We start from the raw sequence: 19,766 nt of genomic DNA, 5'->3' as shown, positions 1-19,766 counted from the left end.
CAAATCAAATCTTCTGGACCTTTATTTAAACGTCGACTTTTCAAAACCTTTTACAACGTAACGATTTGTCGATCTAGGGTAAACTAAAACTAAATTTTTTAACACTGCACAAATAACTACAATTTCAATTCTAGCTCTCCTGAAAGACTACACCCAACTATTATTGAAAAGATTGGAATGATAAAATTACCAAAAAAGAAACAATTAAAATTTGATCATTTTTTCTTCTACAAGCTACATACCATATATTTAGCTCGTATTTAGCCCATGCCAAAATTGAAACTTACACAAAATCGACTTGATAAACTCGATATACGCAGATTTTATTAACCAACGAAAGAATTTTTTAAACCCGAAAATATGAAATAAATACTTCCACACAAGCAATTTACATTGAAGGAAAACAACATGACCGAAATGCCCAAATTCCTTTCTAAGAAACTCGCTTTTGTTTAACTAAATTAAAATCCTATTTCTCGCAGCGCTAGTTAAATTATTAGATTACCCGACTTTACATTCCTGATATTTTTAATTATTTTCTCTTTAAATATTCTTTTAAACCAGGGCAAAAGGGAATCCGATTCACAACACTTTTAAGGTAAGTGGATGGTGGCTTAATGTTTAAACCCTAGTCTATTTATTTAACTTTATAAATTTTCATACCATCAGTCTTCTTTCTTTCCGACTCAGACTCTTAATTCTTCCGCTATCCGTTATCTCTTGAGCCGCACCAACTACATTCATTCGCACGTACTCGTATACCAACTTTATTTGAAATATCACTGCATTCATACCATTCATTCAAATTATTTCCCACACTGCAGTTCTGCAATCATCAATGGTCCTCATTGATTATGTAATCTGCCAAGTGTGCGGAACGGCGGCGCTTCCGCAGACCTGCTGTGGACATCCCAGATTCCGCCTGGGGCGCCGCGTCTTCGTGCGGATCATCTCCATTCTCGTCACCATCCAGTGGATCGAGTCAATCGGCGTCGAAGAATTCGTTACTGGATTGCCGCTTGTCATCCTCGCTGTACTTCTCAACGTCATCGGTGTGGTTGCGGTAAACTTTCAACTACGATATATGCGCGGTCGTTACGCGTTTGCCATTATCCCGCAAACTATACGAATGCGATACGTATCGCCTGGTGGAACGCTACTTCTCATGCTATTTCCTACACTTGCTTTCAAATCTGTCGCGTTAGCAACTTCTACGTTTATTGAGGCATACCAATCGCATTCATTCGCATGACTACCAACTTTATTTGAAATATTACTGTATTGTAACCTTTCATTCAAATTATTAACGTGCAAAAATACTACTTCGTGAAAAATACCATGAATGCCTAAGTTTAAAGTTTAAATTAGAAATAACAACTGGTCAAAATGCAGCGGCAGCGTAAAACGAATATATAATATAATACACTGGGTGAGAGACGAATATTATTACTACGAGTATATGTATACCTACATTTATCACTGCATTTGTCAAATGTGCATTCATGTACACTTCCTATCGGTAGAAGTACATTGGACGTAAATTTACCATTCTATGTTCACATTTGCTGCCTCGAGTTGGTTAATATTCGTAGAAAGAGTTGTAGAGCTGTAATCTACGACGTGGAAGGGCTACTTGCCCTTATTTTATTTTATATTTTATGTATTAAAATTGCTCAATTTTCTGACAAGCTTCATATTTTGCTTTAAAAAACGGAATAAGCGTTGCTAAATCATTTATATTCTCATGGAATAAGTTGTTGATAAGTTTTACGAATGAAGTTTGTATTTTGATTTGATATTTTCCGTTTACTTATAGTAGATTATTAAATTATTCCATTAATTTCTACCAGTTGTTAGCTAAAAGTTTTCTAATTCCCCATAATTAATCAGAATTAGAGCTACTTAAACACTATACCTTGCATACCCCAAAGTATGTATGGTGAAGTAAAGTGCTACATAATAATTGACTGAAAGAATACACTGCTAAAATTGTAATGTTAGTGCTTGAATTTAAGTATTTTTTAAATAATCTTTTGTCAGAGTTTAAATATTCTTTGACCGAGCTTGATTTCCTAGTCACTATGGGTTGTGCACACATGCCCCGGTAAATGTACGTATAAATCCTTTTCAACTCACACTTACCAAAATTAGCAGTTTCTTAGCACCATCTTAGCACTTTTTCCGTAACATATCTACTTCATAAAATGGAAAACTTGTTTTTTTCATGCAATTTTGAGCACGCACCAGTACAAACTATTGGAGTTTTGAACACTCAAAAGGTTTTAGATAGACGATACTTTGAACATTCCGATTCTTAACAATTGTCATCAAATTATCGTACCAGCTGAAGAGTTTTATCTGTCAAACGCGCAGGATGAACTGTGGATCCCAGAAAAATGCAACACCAAAAAAAAAAAAAGTATCAGTGTACGTTACCGACACAAAACACAGTGTATTAGTGATAGTAACTTATAATTACTTATAGTAAATAGTAATCCGATAAATTAGTAAGAATGTAAATTCAAAATTGAATTGATTCGCAAAAGTCTGTTTTTAAGGGGTGATAACGTGCATCAAAACGCGTCTTAATGGGAATCTATTTTTTTTAATTACATATTTATCTATTACGGAATTCTCGATTGTTTTTTTTTACCTAATAGCATTCCCAAACATTACGTGTTTTAATACATATTATTGTGAAAATGAATTCAAGTATTTTTTTTTAAACTTCAAGGTAAACCAGCTCTTGATTAAAATGCAAAAATAAAATTAAAATTGTTATCGCCACTTTGATTAGTATAACAGTACTCTCGCATCGTTAATACAACGATACCCGTCATGATAATTTACTTAAATTTGGTTTAGGTTGGCATCAGTTTTATTCGAGCATTCAAAATGAGAGGATCACTCCAAATTACCTTGAGTATATTTGTGTTCGTCTTTGCTAGTAACGTGATCGCGTCAAACGAAAAAGTACAAGTTACAATTTGCGATGGTACTTTAGAAGGATTGGTTTTGAATAACTACGATGGCAAACAATTCTATGGTTTTAAACAAATTCCATATGCTGAACCACCAGTGGGCGATTATCGTTTTAAGGTATGCTAACATTGTTAAATTATACCTAAATGTAAAATTCGTTTTTTTTTTGTAGCGCGCAGAAAAAAATAAACCATGGAAAGGCATTTTAGATGCCACCCAAGAAATGCCCTTTTGTAGGCAACCAAATCATGCAGAAACTGAAGAAATTGGTGAAGAAGATTGTTTATATCTGAACGTATTCACAAATTCGGTATTAAAATTGCTAGAAGTTGAAACCTACGTTCATAAAATCTATATCAGTAATAATAATTACAGATTAATAGTAGTGCACTAAAGCCTGTGATGATATATATTCACGGCGGCAAATTTACTCAAGGAACCGGTAGTGAAATAAAACCAGAATTTATCATGACACAAGATATTGTTTTTGTGACAATTAATTACCGCCTTGGTGTCTACGGTTTTATAAACACCGTAAATTCACATACTCAAGGTGGTATGGAAGAGATTGGCAACAATGGCTTCAAAGATCAAGTGCTTGCTTTTAAGTGGGTGCAAAAAAATATTAAATATTTTAATGGCAATCCAAATCAAGTTACAATCTGCGGTGAAAGTGCAGGCGGAATGTCAGTACATAGCCATTTGCTATCACCCTTATCAGTTGGTAATGACTCTTGATTTATGAAATACTATTAATTATAGAATAATCACATGATTTATAGGCTTGTTCCAACGTGCAATCGCAATGAGCGGAACTTCTACTATGGTTATGGTGCCCACTAAAAATAACACAGCCACTGATATTGCAAAATATCTAGGTTTTAATACGACTGATACAACTGAAATGATGAATGCGTTACGTCAAGCATCAAATGCTGATTTGTTCAAAGCTGCAAAAGATTTAAAATGGTTTGAGATTCAACTCAACGAACCCTGTTTAACATCTTTGGTAATTGAAAAACCAGGCGCTAATAGCTTTATTTCTGACTACCCAATGAATCTAATCAAATCAGGAACATATTCCAAAGTTCCACTCATGCTTGGTTCAACAAACAGAGAGGGTCTTCTTATCTACAGCTTAGACCAAGAGAATATAAAAGATTTAGCAACGCACATACCGTTTTTCTTTGATGCAAAACAAGAAGCACGCCAGAAAATTGAGCAATTTTATAACTATACAACAGCGCCAAGCAATGATAGTATCATTGATCTGTATACAGACATTTGGTTCAAGTACAATGCATTTAGAACAACTCGGGAACATGCTAAAGTACAACCTAACGACGACGTATTTTATTATGAATTTGCTGGAGATGCGGGATTAAACTTTTTGAAGAAGCAAATGCCCGAGGTCTCTGATTTTCATGGTGCATGTCATGCTGACGAGTTAGGCTACTTATTCAACTGTGCTGGAGTGCCGGAGAAAGGTTCGTTAGAAGAAAAGATGATGCGGGACCTTGTCAAAATGTGGTCAAATTTTGTAAAAACTGGGCGCCCTCTTGAAAATTTACAACCTTTTACGGAGAATCAACATAATTTTGTAAACATTACTAATTGTGGATTACACATTGGAGTAATAGAAGAGAAATCATTTGATTTTTGGGACAATATGTATAAAGTTCATAGCAATGGACTATACTAAATCACAGAAAAAAACACTTGTTGGCAATATAATACCACAATGTAAACAAATAAAACGGTTAAATAGATCTTCTATCTAGCAATGATACGATGAACACGATTGACCTTCGACCCGTCTATATTTATACTGTTGATTTGTACTTTTTTATCTACATACCATTCGCGAATGCATTTGTACGTAACTACCAAAATCAAATAGTATGTTTATCTACGTTTATTACACGACATGACATAGCGACGATAAAATAATATATACGCACGACTTACCTGATTCACTGTCAGTACGAAGCTTACTTTCATCGCAGCACCATGGCAAGCTATCCTATCGTTCACGTAAGACAGGGCCAGCTGAAAGGGAAAGTCGAACAGACTAAAAATGGATTCAAGTTCAACTCGTTTCTGGGCATTCCATATGCAAAACCACCTGTTGGAGCGTTGAGGTTTAAGGTAATTTATATTCTTTTAATTTAAAGATGATAAAGAAGTATTCCTAAGTGATTAACGTTTTTATGAATAATTTTAAAATTAGGCACCGGTAATTGCCGATTCATGGGAAGGTATCCGAGATGCAACAAAAGAAGGCGAAAATTGTTATTGTAAAGACTTTTTAATGAATCAGATGGGTGGCTCGGAAGATTGCCTTTTTATTAACATTTTCACTCCCGAGTTACCGGTTGCTTCCAGTAAGCCCAAAGCGGTTATGGTATGGATTCATGGTGGTGGGTTTATGTTCGGGTCAAGCAAGCGAGAACAATATGGACCGGAGTTTCTAATTCAGAAAGATATAGTCTTAGTGACATTTAATTACCGACTTGGCATCTTAGGTAGGTTATATGGATAATCAATTATTTAATTTTATATGTTTGCTAGTGCCATAACAATATCTCTACAGGTTTTCTTACGTTGGATGATAAATCATTAAAGGTGCCTAAAAATGTCGGTTTGAAGGATCAAGTTTTAGCGTTGAGATGGGTTAAAGAAAACATTCAAGCATTTGGCGGTGACCCCAATAATGTTACAATTTTTGGAGAGAGCGCCGGTGCGTCATCCGTACATTTTCATCTTCTGTCTTTGCAATCGAAAGGACTGTTTCACAAAGCAGTTATGCAAAGTGGCACTTCGCTTTGCCCGTGGTCATATGGGCAAAGTAACGGCCTCGAAATGTGCAAACTTCTAAAAAAAGAAGTAAAAAATGAAGCAGAAGCATTAGCATATTTGCAAAGTGTGCCAGTGGAAGAATTGATTGCTGCACAAAACATCTATCCTGATGTAAAAATTAACTCAAATATTTGATTTATATCCATTTTAATTAATCTATTTTTAACAGCTCCTGCAGCCGGGAGTGCTTCGACTGATATCACCAGTAGTAGAAGATTCAGACAATGCCGAATCGTTTTTGTCAGAACACCCATTAAAACTTGTCGCGACTGGTAATTTTACTAAAGTTCCTGTTTTAATTGGTTATAACTCCGAAGAAGGCTTGTTATATCAAATGATTGAAAAAATGGCGCAAACAGATTTAATGTTTACCAATTTCGAAGATTTTATTCCAGTCACTTATGGCATTCCTCGCGGAAGTCCAAAGGCTAAAGAAATTGCCGCTAGAATTAAAAAATTCTACTATGGTAATGAAGAACCGAGTAAAGACAACAAGCATATATTTTATAAAATATTATCAGACGCATTGTTCGTTCGTGGTACTTATGCCGTTATTGAAAGTACATTGCAACACTCCACCGAAAAGTTGTTTTTGTATAGATTATCACTGAACAGTGAACTGAGTCAGTTCAGCAAATTCGCCCATTTGGAAGGCGAAGGAGTTACGCATGCCGAAGATTTGTTCTATCTATTTTATCATTCTTTAATGACACCAGACATTGCAGACGGCAGTGTTGAGGATGTAGCCATTCATCGTATGACAACATGGTGGAGCAATTTCGCGAAATACAGCGACCCAAATGGTGTAAATGACGATTCCCTTTTGCAGCTAAAATGGCCGCCAGCAGATGCTAAAAATATGCAGTGCATGGACATTAATACCAGCTTATCAATTCAAAATGCTCCAGATGAAAAATATATGAAGTTCTGGCAGTCAATTGAAGAATTCGCGCTTTCAAAACTTTAAAATGTATAGAAACCTTGAAAAATATTGTGAATTTGTTGTGTCATTATTCAATAAACACTTCACATATCTATCAACTTACGGCTTCATGAGACAGCAAATTACGGTTATCATAAATCGCGTGATCCCAATTGCCATTTGCTTTTACTACAATTAAGTGCGGATAAATTTCAGGTACGTGATAAGCAAATTTGTTTGAAATTAGTTACATCATCTTTAAAACGAATCATGTTCGACTTGGCGCATTTCTCTACCAACCGATTGCACAGTAACATCAGTCGTAAATTGGACTTTGAGGCAAATACTCCTCTACTTCACATACGAAAAGGCCAACGCGCGTGATCGGACAACACAACATGTCTCGTCACGATCCGGTGGTTCGAACAAAACTTGGAGAGTTGAGAGGCAAAATTGATGTTGCCAGTGATGGACAAGAATATTACACATTCCATGGAATCCCCTTTGCGGAACCTCCGGTTGGCGAATTGAGATTTAAGGTAAGTTTTGTGCATGTGTATACTTTTTAGTTTGACAGTGTGAACGATAACATTGGCAGTAAGCATGTTCAGTAATTGTGTATAGAGTTGGATGTTGGTGGGGACGAACGAGAACGAGTTGAACCAACCTTCAACTGACGTTTTGAAATAAATATACCATATGTTTTGTTATACTGTAGGCACCACGTCCGGCACTGCCATGGACCGGTGTGCTCGATGCAACTGTAGAAGGGGACGAATGCTATTCGAAGCATCAAGTATTGCTAACACCGGTAGGTTCGGAAGACTGCTTGAAACTTAATGTTTTCACTCATTCAATCAGCAATGAAGCCAAAAACCCGTCATGGTATGGATCCATGGCGGTGGATTCACCGCGGGTTCGAGCAAAATTGAAGCATACGGACCAAACTTTTTTATGTGCGAGGATATTGTTTTAGTCACAGTCAATTATCGTCTTGGCATTTTTGGTACTATTTTTCAAAATAATGTTTACAAGTTGATTTTAAATTAAATATCAACCTCTAGGGTTCCTAAGTTTAAACGATAAGTCATTGGGAGTTCCTGGAAATGCAGGACTTAAGGATCAAATCATGGCTCTACGTTGGGTGCAAGAGAACATAGCCTGCTTCGGCGGAGATGCAAACAATGTGACTTTATTTGGCGAAAGTGCCGGTGCAGCATCAGTCAATTATTTATTATGTTCCCCAATGTCCACTGGATTGTTCCACAAAGTTATAATGCAAAGTGGAAGTGCTTTGAATCACTGGGCTCGTGGTACCATTCTTCCTACCGACCTCGTCAAATTTTTTAATATGCAAGGTAAAAGTGAGGCCGAAATCCTCGAAAGATTGATGATTGCCAACAAAGAAGAGTTGCTTGTGGCCCAATATGCTTGTCGTGATGTAAGTTTACGGTATGCAATATTAGCATTATTCTAAATTGAAATTTAAATATATTAGTTGAATCGAGTGTCAGACCCACGCCCATTCTCGCCAGTGATTGAAGGTTTCAACCCATATGAACCATCGCTATTGCTCGACGATCCTTTAAACATAATGACATCTGGAAACTATATGCAAGTGCCAATGATTATCGGATATAACACGCATGAAGGCATGTTGCTGGATGTAATCGAAAGCAAAGTAAAAATAAGTTTATTGATTACGAATTTCGATCATGCGGTACCTTTTAAATATGGATTGCCCAAAGGCAGCAATATGCTGAAAACCGTCGGAGACAAAATTAGAGGCTTCTACTATGGTACAAATGATCCGGCATCACCTGCCAATCGAAAATATTTCCGTGATGTATAACTATATAAATATTTTCATACGCAAGTTTAAATGTTCTTCCTTTATTTTAGATGCAAAGTGATAACTTTTTCCTGCGTGGAATTTATCAAGGATTACAAGCAATGGTGCGATCAAACCAGCATCCGATTTTTTTGTATCGATTTGCTGTGGACGGCAAATTGAATATTTACAAACATTCTGCTGGCATTACAGATGAAGGTACGGTCAATACTTTTTACATAATATTTGGCATAACAGAGAATATTTTCAGGAGTTTGTCATGGAGATGATGTATTTTACATGTTTAAAACAATGATAACCCCAGAAGTATCGCCAAGTAGTATCGAAGGAAAAACTATCAAGCGATTCATCAAATATTGGACCAATTTTGCAAAAACATCTGATCCAAATCAACCAAAAGTCGATGGTATTATGGAGGGTATTGTCTGGCCTAAAACGGACGGCAATGTGCTTCTACATTTTGGCGAAGAACTGAAAATTACTGAAATGCCCGAAATTGAGAGATTGGCATTTTGGGATAAAATTGATACAATTACTAATAATAAATTATAATATAATAATTATACTAAATATATGTATCTTTTATTAAAGTAACCACATTCATTTCATTCATTCTCTTTCTTATATGTTAACTAGTCAACAACCCAGTACGCGTACAGTCTGCGCCGTATACATAGGTACATACACCATAAAACTTACCAAATTGTTTGAAAAATGGCTCTTTATTTGGCCCTACAACAAATAACAACACAATTGGAACAAATAAAACAAAAAAAATTCGAATCTAGTGATAAAACGTTTTTGAATATATCAACATCAAATAATAGAGTTGCATTCGGTTCAAGGAAATATTGCAACCTTTGGAGATGACCACAGTAATGTCACTGATTTTGGTTCAAGCGCCTGTAGTGCGTCTATAAATTATATGTTGTACTCACCAATGGCAAAAGAACTGGTTTACAAAGCAATCATACGGGTAAGAGGTAAAGGTTTACCTAAGGAAACCTTGCAAAAGTAAAATTTAGAAGGGTAATCTGTCATAGAATTACTTAAGAAACTACAGCCATGCGCAAAAGAACTATTATTGGATGTGCAAAATGGTTGCAACCATGTAAAGCTTAAATGAATTGAATAAATTAAAGCCCAAAATCTTAAATACCAAATTTTCACCCACTGGGGGCCAACGATTTAGAAGCATTTGGTTCTGTTATAGAGAGTCTAAATTTATTTGAACCTTTGGCCATTATGTGATCTGGAGACTTAAAAAAGTACCAATGATTATAGGATACATCTCGGATAAAGGTTTACTCATTGATGCAATGGTAAATATAATGTACAGTAAACAATTCAAAATTTTACTCACACAGTTCCATAGTCCAAGTTACAACTTGTTGGATCGCAAGGCACTTTTAATTGAAGTTGCTAAAAACAAAATTAATTTTGCTGAGAATGATCTATTTTGCCACGTGAACAGAAACTAATATATTGAAGTAATTGTTTTTATCTGAGGTTATTTGATATTAAGATTTTTACCAAAGAACTTTTTTCTTCATGGAATTTATGTCATGCTGACATCAATTCAACAATCAAGCATATATCCAATTTCGTATCGATTTGCGTTTGATGGAAATTTAAATGGATATAAGCGTGTCTTTAATGCAGGTACGACAGGTAAATATGCAAATATGCAATTCGGAATATTAAATATAAATGAAAAGTTTATTTCAATTTACAGGTACCTGTCATTGCAATGATTTATTTCACATGCTCCAAACGACAGTAATATCGGAAGCAAAACCAGACACTAGAAATTTTGAAATGATCGTTTTAATGTGGTCACAGTTTGCAAAAACTAGTTCAAATCATTATCAAGTGTACTCATATTGGCCACAAACTGAAGGTAAACTGTTACTGAATATTGGAAGCAAGTTGCAAGTCATACCATTCCCAGAAAGTCATAGAATGGCTTTTTGGAACGAACTTGATGTAATGACAAGGACATAATTTCTTTATGACCAAGTAGATTATCGCTCAACCACTATTGGAAAATTACGCATCAAGTCCCAACGTAAACGATAAATGTTATTTTTGATAAAACACACAAGTTGCTTTTAATGTTTAAGTGCCTTGTCATTAACAATAACGATATATGAATATGTTGATGTACCCATACCTTATAGCAGTAGCAATTTATTTAAATGTGAAAAAAAAGATATTTATATTAACAGTTCTCAAACTTTCACATTACATTGCCAACATGAGTCCCGAACCTATCGTTACTATCAAACAAGGTGTTCTTAAAGGACAAACCGAGAAAACTAAAAGTGGAGTAGAATTTAATTCGTTTTTGGGCATCCCTTATGCCCAACCGCCTATTGGAGAACTTAGATTTAAAGTAAGTATTTGGAAACTTAAGTTTAAACTGTTGTAACTGTTGATTGATTTATTTGAGGCTCCACAACCACCGAAACCATGGCAAGGTATAAGACAAGCCACGAAGGAAGGAAACATTTGTTATCACAAAGATGTCCTCTTCGAATTAACGACTGGATCTGAAGATTGTCTTTATTTAAACGTATTTACACCGAAACTGCCAAATGTACCAAATACGGAAAAAGGTTTGCCAGTAATGGTATGGTTTCACGGTGGTGGATTTATGTCTGGTTCTGGAAGAAGAGATTTTTATGGACCAGAGTTTATGATCGATAAAGGTATCGTTTTGGTCACCATGAATTTTAGATTGGGATCACTCGGTTTCCTCAACCTCAAAGACACGAGCCTCGGTGTGCTAGGAAATGCGGCCTTAAAAGATCAAAATATGGCATTGAAGTGGGTGCAGATGAATATTGCCCAATTCGGTGGCGACCCAAACAATGTTACAATTTTTGGCGAAAGTTCAGGTTCAGCTTCAGTTTGCTTCCATATAGTTTCACCGATGGGAAAGGGTTTGTTTCATAAGGCAATTATGCAGAGTGGAGTTGCAAGTTGTGTTTGGGCAGAAGGTAGAATGGATTCTGCATACAAATTGCTGGAGAAATTAGGAAAGAAAGCAGACAATGATACACATGCACTTAAACTGTTGCAAGCAGCACCAGTCGAGGATCTTATCAATGCTCAACTAAAAGTACCAGATGTAAATTTTGCTTACATTATAAGTTGTAAAAAAAGATAAGTATAAGCCCATAATTTCAGATTTGGAAGCCGTCTTACTTGCGGCCATTCTGTCCTGTGATAGAGAAGCATGATAAAACAGAAGAACTCTTTTTGCCGGATTACCCAATTAATTTACTAAAAGCAGGAAAATACAACAAAGTTCCAATCATTATTGGGGCAACTTCCGGCGAGGGTTTGATAATAAAAGCGCTTGAACTAAGACTAAAGACTAACTTCACTCCAAAGAACGACGCAGACTTTGTTCCACATAATTTTAGATTGCAGGAAAATCCTGACAAATGTGCTCAAATTGGTCAGCAAATTAGAGAATTTTATTACGGTGACCAAGACCCACTTTATTCTGCCAAATCAATATTGTACGATTATAACACAGATGCCTATTTTGTCCGCGCAATTTTAGATGTGGCGGAGACAATTATGAGAACTTCCAAGGAAAAAGTGTTTATGTACCAGTTTTGTCTTAAAACAAAGTTAAATATGTTTTCAAGTTTAGTTGGCGCTACTGGCAAAGGTACTTGTCACGTTGACGATTTGTATTATTTGTTCAAGAGCGAATTGACACCTGATGTTGCGCCCAACAGTATCGAGGAAAACGGAGTCCAGAGAATGACCAAGTGGTGGACGAATTTTGCAAAGTATTCTGATCCAAACGGCCTCGGAAATGACCCATTACTCTCTGTTAAGTGGATCAATTCTAATCACAACGAAATGCAATATTTGGAAATTGATAAAAATATTCGACTCAAATCTGATTACCATAAAAAATATAATGATTTTTGGAAGTCTATTGAAAGCACTTTATAATATTCATAGCACTGTAAATGTTCTGACTCTTAGTAAAAACTAAATAAATTATATAACCAATGACAAGTGGAATTTATGTTCAAATTGTTTGTGGATAATTTAGAATCAAGGTCACACAATTGCGGAGCGATATTAACGTGTACCACTTGATGAAAAATATTAGTATTAACTTAGTCATTCAGAGAGTGTCAAACAGTTGGACTAGTTAATTATGTCGAGCAAGGTTTTAGTGACTATTAAACAAGGAACGTTACGAGGGAATGAAGAAACAACTCATAATAATTTCAAATTTTTCACCTTTATGGGCATACCTTATGCCAAACCACCTGTTGGAAAATTAAAATTTAAAGTAAGTGCCAATAACAAATCGTTAAATCAAAACGTAAAATAATTAAACATTGGAAATAAAATTCTTCGCATTTTAAATTTCTGCTCTTTTTTGACATATACCGCTCTTATACGCGTAATATTTTTACGTAATATTATTATCAAGTGCCAAGTCGCACCTATTGAGATAACAAATGGAATTTTTGACTTTAGACTTCAATACCCAATGTAATGATTTACTACTTTTATTTTAAGGCCCCTCAACCCGCCCAGCCCTGGGAAGGTATATTAAATGCAAACCAAGAAAATAATCCAAGTTTAAGTAAAGATTTCTTTCTCAACACCACCTTGGGAGATTTTGACTGTTTATATTTAAATGTATATACACCACAGTTGCCGCAAGAAAAAAATGCTACTCTTAAACCTGTCATGGTTTGGATTCATGGCGGTGGATTCGTTTACGGATCAAAAAACCGCGATTTTGCAGACCCAGAATATTTCATGGATAAGGATGTCGTTGTAGTAGCTATTAATTACCGCCTCGGAGCCTTAGGTAAATAAATGAAAAATAGTTATATTATAAATTAATTAATTGTTTTATAGGTTTCTTAAGTTTGAAGGATCCAAATCTTGGTGTCTCCGGTAATGCGGCCTTGAAAGATCAAGCAATGGCATTGAAGTGGGTGCAAGAAAACATTGCCGCATTTGGAGGAGATCCAAACAACGTCACATTGTTTGGCTTGAGTGCCGGAGGAGCTTCAGTATCTTACCAGTTACTATCACCTATGTCAAAAGGATTGTTCCATAAAGCAATTATTCAAAGCGGGGTGGCAACTTGTTCATGGGCAGAAGGAAATACTGATCTAGCAAAGGAACTTCTAATAGCGTTTGAGAAATCGGCAACAACGGAAGCAGAAATGCTTGAGATTTTTGAAAGCGCTACTAAAGACGAGCTAATTGCGGCTCAGTCAAAAGTACCAGACGTAATACTGTCCAAGAAATCTTAATTTATAATTTTAATCCCACTTCTTATTACAGGTCTGGAAACCATGCAAACAAAGGTATTACTGTCCTACTGTGGAAACATCAACAGGCGAGGAGCATTTTCTTCATGATACACCCCTTAATATCTTAAAATCAGGTAACTACAATAAAGTCCCAGTCATCCTTGGTTGTACTTCAAATGAAGGGCTTCTTATGGGTTTGTTTGGAATGGGTGCAAAAGAAGACTTTTTGCCAAGAAATGATGCTGAATATGTACCATACTGGTTAAACTTGACTGGTGAAAAAGCGTCTCAAGTAGGCAAACGAATCAAAGAACACTACTATGGAAATCAAGTTCCTAGCGACAAAAACAAGGATTGTTATTTCGATTATATCGCTGATTCATTCTTTCTCACAGCCATCAACGGTTTTGCCGATCAATTGATTAAAACATCCAATAATAAGGTATACTTATACTGTTTCGACGCAGAAACCGAATTAAACCAATTCAAAAAGTTGTTTGACAAATCTAATCAATACAAAGGTGTTTGTCACGGGGACGATACATTGTATATGTTCAAAACCAATATGAGCCCAGTTATAAAAGAAGATAGCAAAGAGAATTATGCAATTCAAAGACATACAACATGGTGGGTCAACTTTGCCAAGTATTCAAACCCAAATGGATTAGAGCCGAATCCACTTTTAGGAGTTACTTGGCCCGAAGCAACAAAAAAGATGGAATATCTACATATCGACAATACTACAAAGGTTAAATCTAATTTTGGAGAACAAAGTACCAAATTTTGGAATTCAATCGAAGCAGAATGTTAAACATTCTTTCGAAAACACAAACATTAGTAAGGTAATTCTTATTCACATATATTTAGCATTACGTTCTGTAAAGTATATGAATCAATCAACAAGCGTTAAATTACGGTAATTTTACAAGCAAATATCACAATTTATCAATATGTAAGCGAGACGTAGATTATTATGTTTGATTTTAAAACAAGTAAATAGGTTTATATTTTAAATAATACAAATTTGTACACGTACACGTAGTTGTAAATGATGCATTATAATTTTATTAAAATATTAAAACTATTTGAATTTAATGTAATGTGTGAACTGGGTAAGTCTTGATAAATACTTGTTTACTTTCAGATATCTGTTCGCAGGCAAAACAAATACATTACACAGTGCTAGCACAGCGCCAGCACATTTATGATTAAATAAAAGAGGCAGATCTTATAACGCGGGAGAACCTAAAATTTTGTAGGTTTCAATTTAATAAAGAACAACAAAGTTCACCACATTGTGGCAGATGAAAACTCATCGTGATGCCGTTATTTTACTAAATTTGTGGACCTTAAAAACGTTTTAAATTATATAAGTTATCATAGAGCTTCACATTAAAAAATACTTGAGTTGTAAGTGTTTGTTTCACTCAAATAACATAAACTAAATTTTATATTAAATGAATAAACACTCTATAAACCATTATATAAATGGGCTAAATCATGTAATTGTAATAGCCAATCATTGCCAATCTACGTGATTATTAACAATGTCAGGTTTAGAATTACTCGCCAAGGTCTCATAATGTACTTGACTGCTGTAGCACATAAGTTTCGTTTTTATTCGCAGTTTTTAGTCAAGCACAGTGCACCGAAGTGATTCAACCATGACACACGAAATTCTGGTTACAATTAAAGAAGGGCTATTGCGTGGCAATTTAGAGAAGACTCACAATGGTTATACATATTTTTCATTTATAGGCATTCCTTACGCCAAACCGGTCGTTGGAGATTTAAAATTTAAAGTAAGTGCTTTATATATCAAGGTTATAACAATTATATAATTAGTATCAGAATAGATTAAAATAAAGAAAATATTTCAAGGCCCCTCAACCTCCTCAGCCTTGGGAGGGCATTTTAGAAGCAAATAAAGAAAATAACCAATGCATTGGAAAAGATTTTGTACACAATTCCACTGTAGGGGACTTTGATTGCCTATATTTAAACACTTACACCCCTCAACTACCCCAACAAAATGTTCCCCTTAAGCCCGTTATGGTTTGGATCCATGGTGGTGCATTCGTTAGCGGCTCAAAAGATCGAATCATGTATGACCCTGAATATTTCATGGATAAGGATGTTGTTGTGGTTGCAATTAATTACCGGCTTGGAGCTTTAGGTAATGATAGTACAACATATTAGAAACTTTTATGCAATAAAAAACATCAATCAAAATTTATAGGCTTTCTAAGCTTAAAAGATCCAAAACTAGGTGTTTCGGGTAATGCAGGATTAAAAGATCAAGTAATGGCAATGAAATGGGTACAGAGAAACATTGCGGCGTTTGGGGGTGATCCAAACAACGTAACATTGTTTGGAGAAAGTGCCGGAGGTGCTGCTGTTTCTTATCAATTACTGTCTCCAATGTCAAAGGGTTTATTTCACAAAGCTATTATCCAGAGCGGAGTCGCAACTTGTTCATGGGCAGAAGGACATACTGATCTTTCAAAAGAGCTTATGAAGGCTATGGGAAAAACAGCATCAAGTGAAGCAGAAATTCTTGCCATTTTAGAAAACGCCACGAGAGACGAATTGATTAATGCTCAAGAGAAAGTCCCAGATGTAAGATTATTTTGAACTTCATATATCCATTTAGTAAACAAAATTAATCGACAATTTTCTATTAGATTTGGAAGCCGTGCAAACAAAGGTATTTGAGCCCAACTGTCGAGACATCAACTAGTGAAGAGCGTTTCCTTCCGGACTCTCCGATTAACATTCTAAAATCTGGAAATTACAATAAAGTTCCAGTTATTATAGGTGCAACTTCAAACGAAGGACTTCTGATGAATATCATCACAATGCATCTTAAAGATGACATAGAACCGGCGAATGACGCTGAGTATGCTCCATATTGGCTGAATGTATCCCATGAAAAGGCAGTTCAGGTGGGCAAAAGAATCAAAGATCACTACTACACCGGCAAAATTCCCAGTGATGAAAACAAACAGTGCTACTACGATTACATCTCCGACACCTATTTTCTTCGAGCCATTTTCAACTTTGCCAAAACTCTAATTGAGACATCTAATAATGATGTTTACCTTTACTACTTTGATCAAGTCACAAACTTGAACCAATTCAAACAATTATTCAATGGAGCAAATTATGAGGGTGCTTGTCACGGGGAAGATTTATTGTACATGTTTAAAACCGCTATGAGTCCAGCGGTAGATGTGAATAGTAAGGAATATCTTGGTATTCAGAGACTTACAACATGGTTGACCAACTTCGCCAAGTGTTCTAACCCAAATGGATTAGAACTCAATCCACTTTTAGGAGAAACGTGGCCAGCAGCAACGGAGAACCTGGAATATTTAAATATCGACAATACTACCTCAGTTAAGACAAATTTTGGGAAAAATGTCACTGAATTTTGGGACTCCATTGAAGCCGAATGTTGAACAAAGTCAGCGTTTGTTTCCATTATGTTAAAGCATTTTATTTTGCGTACATTGTATTCAAATAATTAATTGTTTTAAAACTAATAAACTACATACTCTTAAAACCGTATTATTTTTTATTAATTCAATGAAGTTGATGTAAGTAAAGCTACCCCTCGCTCGTAGAAGCTGTGTGGATCTTGTCCAGGCGAAATATTTAAATCCACTGTAAATAGCAATTCCGTACGAGTCGAATTCAAATATACTGGTAGTGACAATCTCCCATTTAAAAGTTTGTCACCGCTCACTACACGTACCCAGCGCAAAAGCGTGATTGGCAATTCAATCATAATGCTGGAAGTAAGAAGCAGTTGATTATTCTTGCATTGTGCACCCTGCAACTTAACACCAACGACAGCAAAACAGTCTGATGGGACCTTGCTCTTATCTTGGGTATCGGTAATCGTTACATCAAGTTGTAATTCCTCCAATGGCCAGCTATTAGCTTGTGCCACACATTGCCTTGTCGCAGTAATATAAGCTTCCGGATTTAAGAGACCTCCCAGCCATACAGGAAGCTTTGAAGCTCCTTTGCGCCAGCGCTAGATACCAAACTAGAAACTTCTTGCAGCTGCTTAACACGCTGACTAAAATCGGTAATCCATTGAATGACAGTGCATCCCCGCGGAACAGTGTATCTGCGCCAGTTACCCGGCAACATGCCTCGAACCAGTTCGCTGATCATTACACGGTGATAATTCGTCTGTTTCTTCGTTGCCTGACAGATCATGACTACATCGTTCAAGTCGTGAATAACTTCGATGAGCAGCTTGGATCCACAGTTGACTTCTCGTTCAAAGTAACGATACAACGGATCTTTAATGTTTTCCACAGTACGTTTTAACGTGTTCAAGCTCTTCGGCAACAATTTCAACCATGTTTCGGCTGAATTGTGCAGCGTCTTCATCCAAGACGGCCTGCCATCACCTTGTTCAGGATGTTCTTGCGAAATGTCTTCAACGCTGTAAGCGAGCTCGTCATCGTCCTCTAACTGTTGCATCTTCAGCAAGTTGCTAATTAAGTCAGTCCCCCGTGTTGTAAGCAATACTTTCTCCGCATTGTTCGGGAGTCCAAGCCAACTAGGTGTCTGCCTTTCTACTAGAGACTCGATCCACTTCAAGAAATGATCACGACGGGTGCCGTCAGGCATTGTAATGTTTCTATTAGAATTCGAGCTGCCGTCGATGTTCCCAACAAGAGCAAAGTCCACTTCAAAACTGTGAGGTGTAAATAGTTTAGTGAGGAATGAATGTAGAAGTCGTTGATCGAATACGTTATCAATTTTGCCACCGTAAATTGATTGGGACAGCAAAGTAACAAGTGCATCCCATGGTACTTTCTCTGGCGGCAAGTTTGTGCGTCCCATCGCAGTGCTCTCAATCCAAGTGTCCAAAGTATCGCAAGCCACTCGCAGATCGGACTCATTGAACTCGTAATATTTAGCCCAACCCAGGGGTACATAACGCAATCGTTCTTGTACGATGGAGTGGAACCAGGCCAGTAAGAAGTACAATCGAGCGCGTTCACTAGGGGCTTTCATCATGCGACTAGCCGGAACCGTACTAAACGTGCGCAACAAGTTAGCTCGAATACCTGGCGGTGGTTCAAATACGAAGATTCTTCCAGCTTTTTTTCCAAATTTTGGAATTCAATCGAAGCAGAATGTTAAACATTCTTTCGAAAACACAAACATTAGTAAGGTAATTCTTATTCACATATATTTAGCATTACGTTCTGTAAAGTATATGAATCAATCAACAAGCGTTAAATTACGGTAATTTTACAAGCAAATATCACAATTTATCAATATGTAAGCGAGACGTAGATTATTATGTTTGATTTTAAAACAAGTAAATAGGTTTATATTTTAAATAATACAAATTTGTACACGTACACGTAGTTGTAAATGATGCATTATAATTTTATTAAAATATTAAAACTATTTGAATTTAATGTAATGTGTGAACTGGGTAAGTCTTGATAAATACTTGTTTACTTTCAGATATCTGTTCGCAGGCAAAACAAATACATTACACAGTGCTAGCACAGCGCCAGCACATTTATGATTAAATAAAAGAGGCAGATCTTATAACGCGGGAGAACCTAAAATTTTGTAGGTTTCAATTTAATAAAGAACAACAAAGTTCACCACATTGTGGCAGATGAAAACTCATCGTGATGCCGTTATTTTACTAAATTTGTGGACCTTAAAAACGTTTTAAATTATATAAGTTATCATAGAGCTTCACATTAAAAAATACTTGAGTTGTAAGTGTTTGTTTCACTCAAATAACATAAACTAAATTTTATATTAAATGAATAAACACTCTATAAACCAT

At 35.9% G+C, this 19,766-nt stretch overlaps 5 protein-coding genes across 6 annotated transcripts; 4 read left to right on the top strand and 1 right to left on the bottom strand.

The window, feature by feature from the left end:
* The first annotated feature begins 2,096 nt into the window (after window positions 1-2,096).
* On the top strand, window positions 2,097-4,751 carry LOC135798874 (juvenile hormone esterase-like). The gene is made up of 5 exons (XM_065311846.1): window positions 2,097-2,110; window positions 2,866-3,099; window positions 3,155-3,292; window positions 3,358-3,706; window positions 3,765-4,751. The coding sequence occupies exons 2-5, from the start codon at window positions 2,896-2,898 to the stop codon at window positions 4,682-4,684; spliced, it is 1,611 nt and encodes a 536-aa protein (XP_065167918.1). The 5' UTR covers window positions 2,097-2,110; window positions 2,866-2,895; the 3' UTR covers window positions 4,685-4,751.
* Window positions 4,752-4,846: 95 nt separating this feature from the next.
* On the top strand, window positions 4,847-17,492 carry LOC135798007 (juvenile hormone esterase-like). Its single transcript, XM_065310649.1, has 10 exons — window positions 4,847-5,130; window positions 5,213-5,507; window positions 7,828-8,204; window positions 8,262-8,609; window positions 8,666-8,813; window positions 8,866-9,161; window positions 15,562-15,729; window positions 15,809-16,103; window positions 16,167-16,546; window positions 16,612-17,492. The coding sequence occupies exons 1-10, from the start codon at window positions 4,993-4,995 to the stop codon at window positions 17,386-17,388; spliced, it is 3,222 nt and encodes a 1,073-aa protein (XP_065166721.1). The 5' UTR covers window positions 4,847-4,992; the 3' UTR covers window positions 17,389-17,492.
* LOC135798873 (juvenile hormone esterase-like) lies at window positions 10,843-12,653 on the top strand. Its single transcript, XM_065311845.1, has 3 exons — window positions 10,843-11,010; window positions 11,068-11,748; window positions 11,808-12,653. The coding sequence occupies exons 1-3, from the start codon at window positions 10,873-10,875 to the stop codon at window positions 12,591-12,593; spliced, it is 1,605 nt and encodes a 534-aa protein (XP_065167917.1). The 5' UTR covers window positions 10,843-10,872; the 3' UTR covers window positions 12,594-12,653.
* LOC135798875 (esterase FE4-like) lies at window positions 12,773-15,407 on the top strand. 2 transcript variants are annotated; one of them, XM_065311848.1, is made up of 5 exons: window positions 12,773-12,942; window positions 13,176-13,473; window positions 13,524-13,903; window positions 13,959-14,769; window positions 15,072-15,407. In XM_065311848.1, exons 1-4 carry the CDS (start codon window positions 12,805-12,807, stop codon window positions 14,736-14,738), a joined length of 1,596 nt encoding a protein of 531 aa, XP_065167920.1. In that variant the 5' UTR covers window positions 12,773-12,804; the 3' UTR covers window positions 14,739-14,769; window positions 15,072-15,407. The 2 variants fall into 2 exon arrangements, with proteins under 2 accessions (XP_065167920.1, XP_065167919.1); XM_065311847.1 differs by lacking the exon at window positions 15,072-15,407 and having other exon boundaries at window positions 13,959-15,022.
* Window positions 17,401-19,075, bottom strand: LOC135798006 (dynein heavy chain, cytoplasmic-like; the record flags this gene model as incomplete). Its single annotated transcript, XM_065310648.1, is given in 2 exon segments — window positions 17,401-17,947; window positions 17,950-19,075. Coding segments are annotated over 2 exon segments (1,566 nt in total), but the record flags the coding sequence as incomplete, so codon positions are not given.
* Between the last annotated feature and the right edge of the window lie 691 nt (window positions 19,076-19,766).

Source organism: Atheta coriaria, unplaced genomic scaffold (genome assembly GCF_025399875.1).
Source record: "Atheta coriaria isolate IRGN ID8LTWV9N9 unplaced genomic scaffold, Caltech_Dcor_3.1 hic_scaffold_9_pilon, whole genome shotgun sequence".
NCBI lineage: Eukaryota > Metazoa > Arthropoda > Insecta > Coleoptera > Staphylinidae > Dalotia > Dalotia coriaria.
The sequence above is the reverse complement of the archived record's forward strand: the minus strand, read 5'-3'. Positions and strand labels throughout refer to the sequence as shown.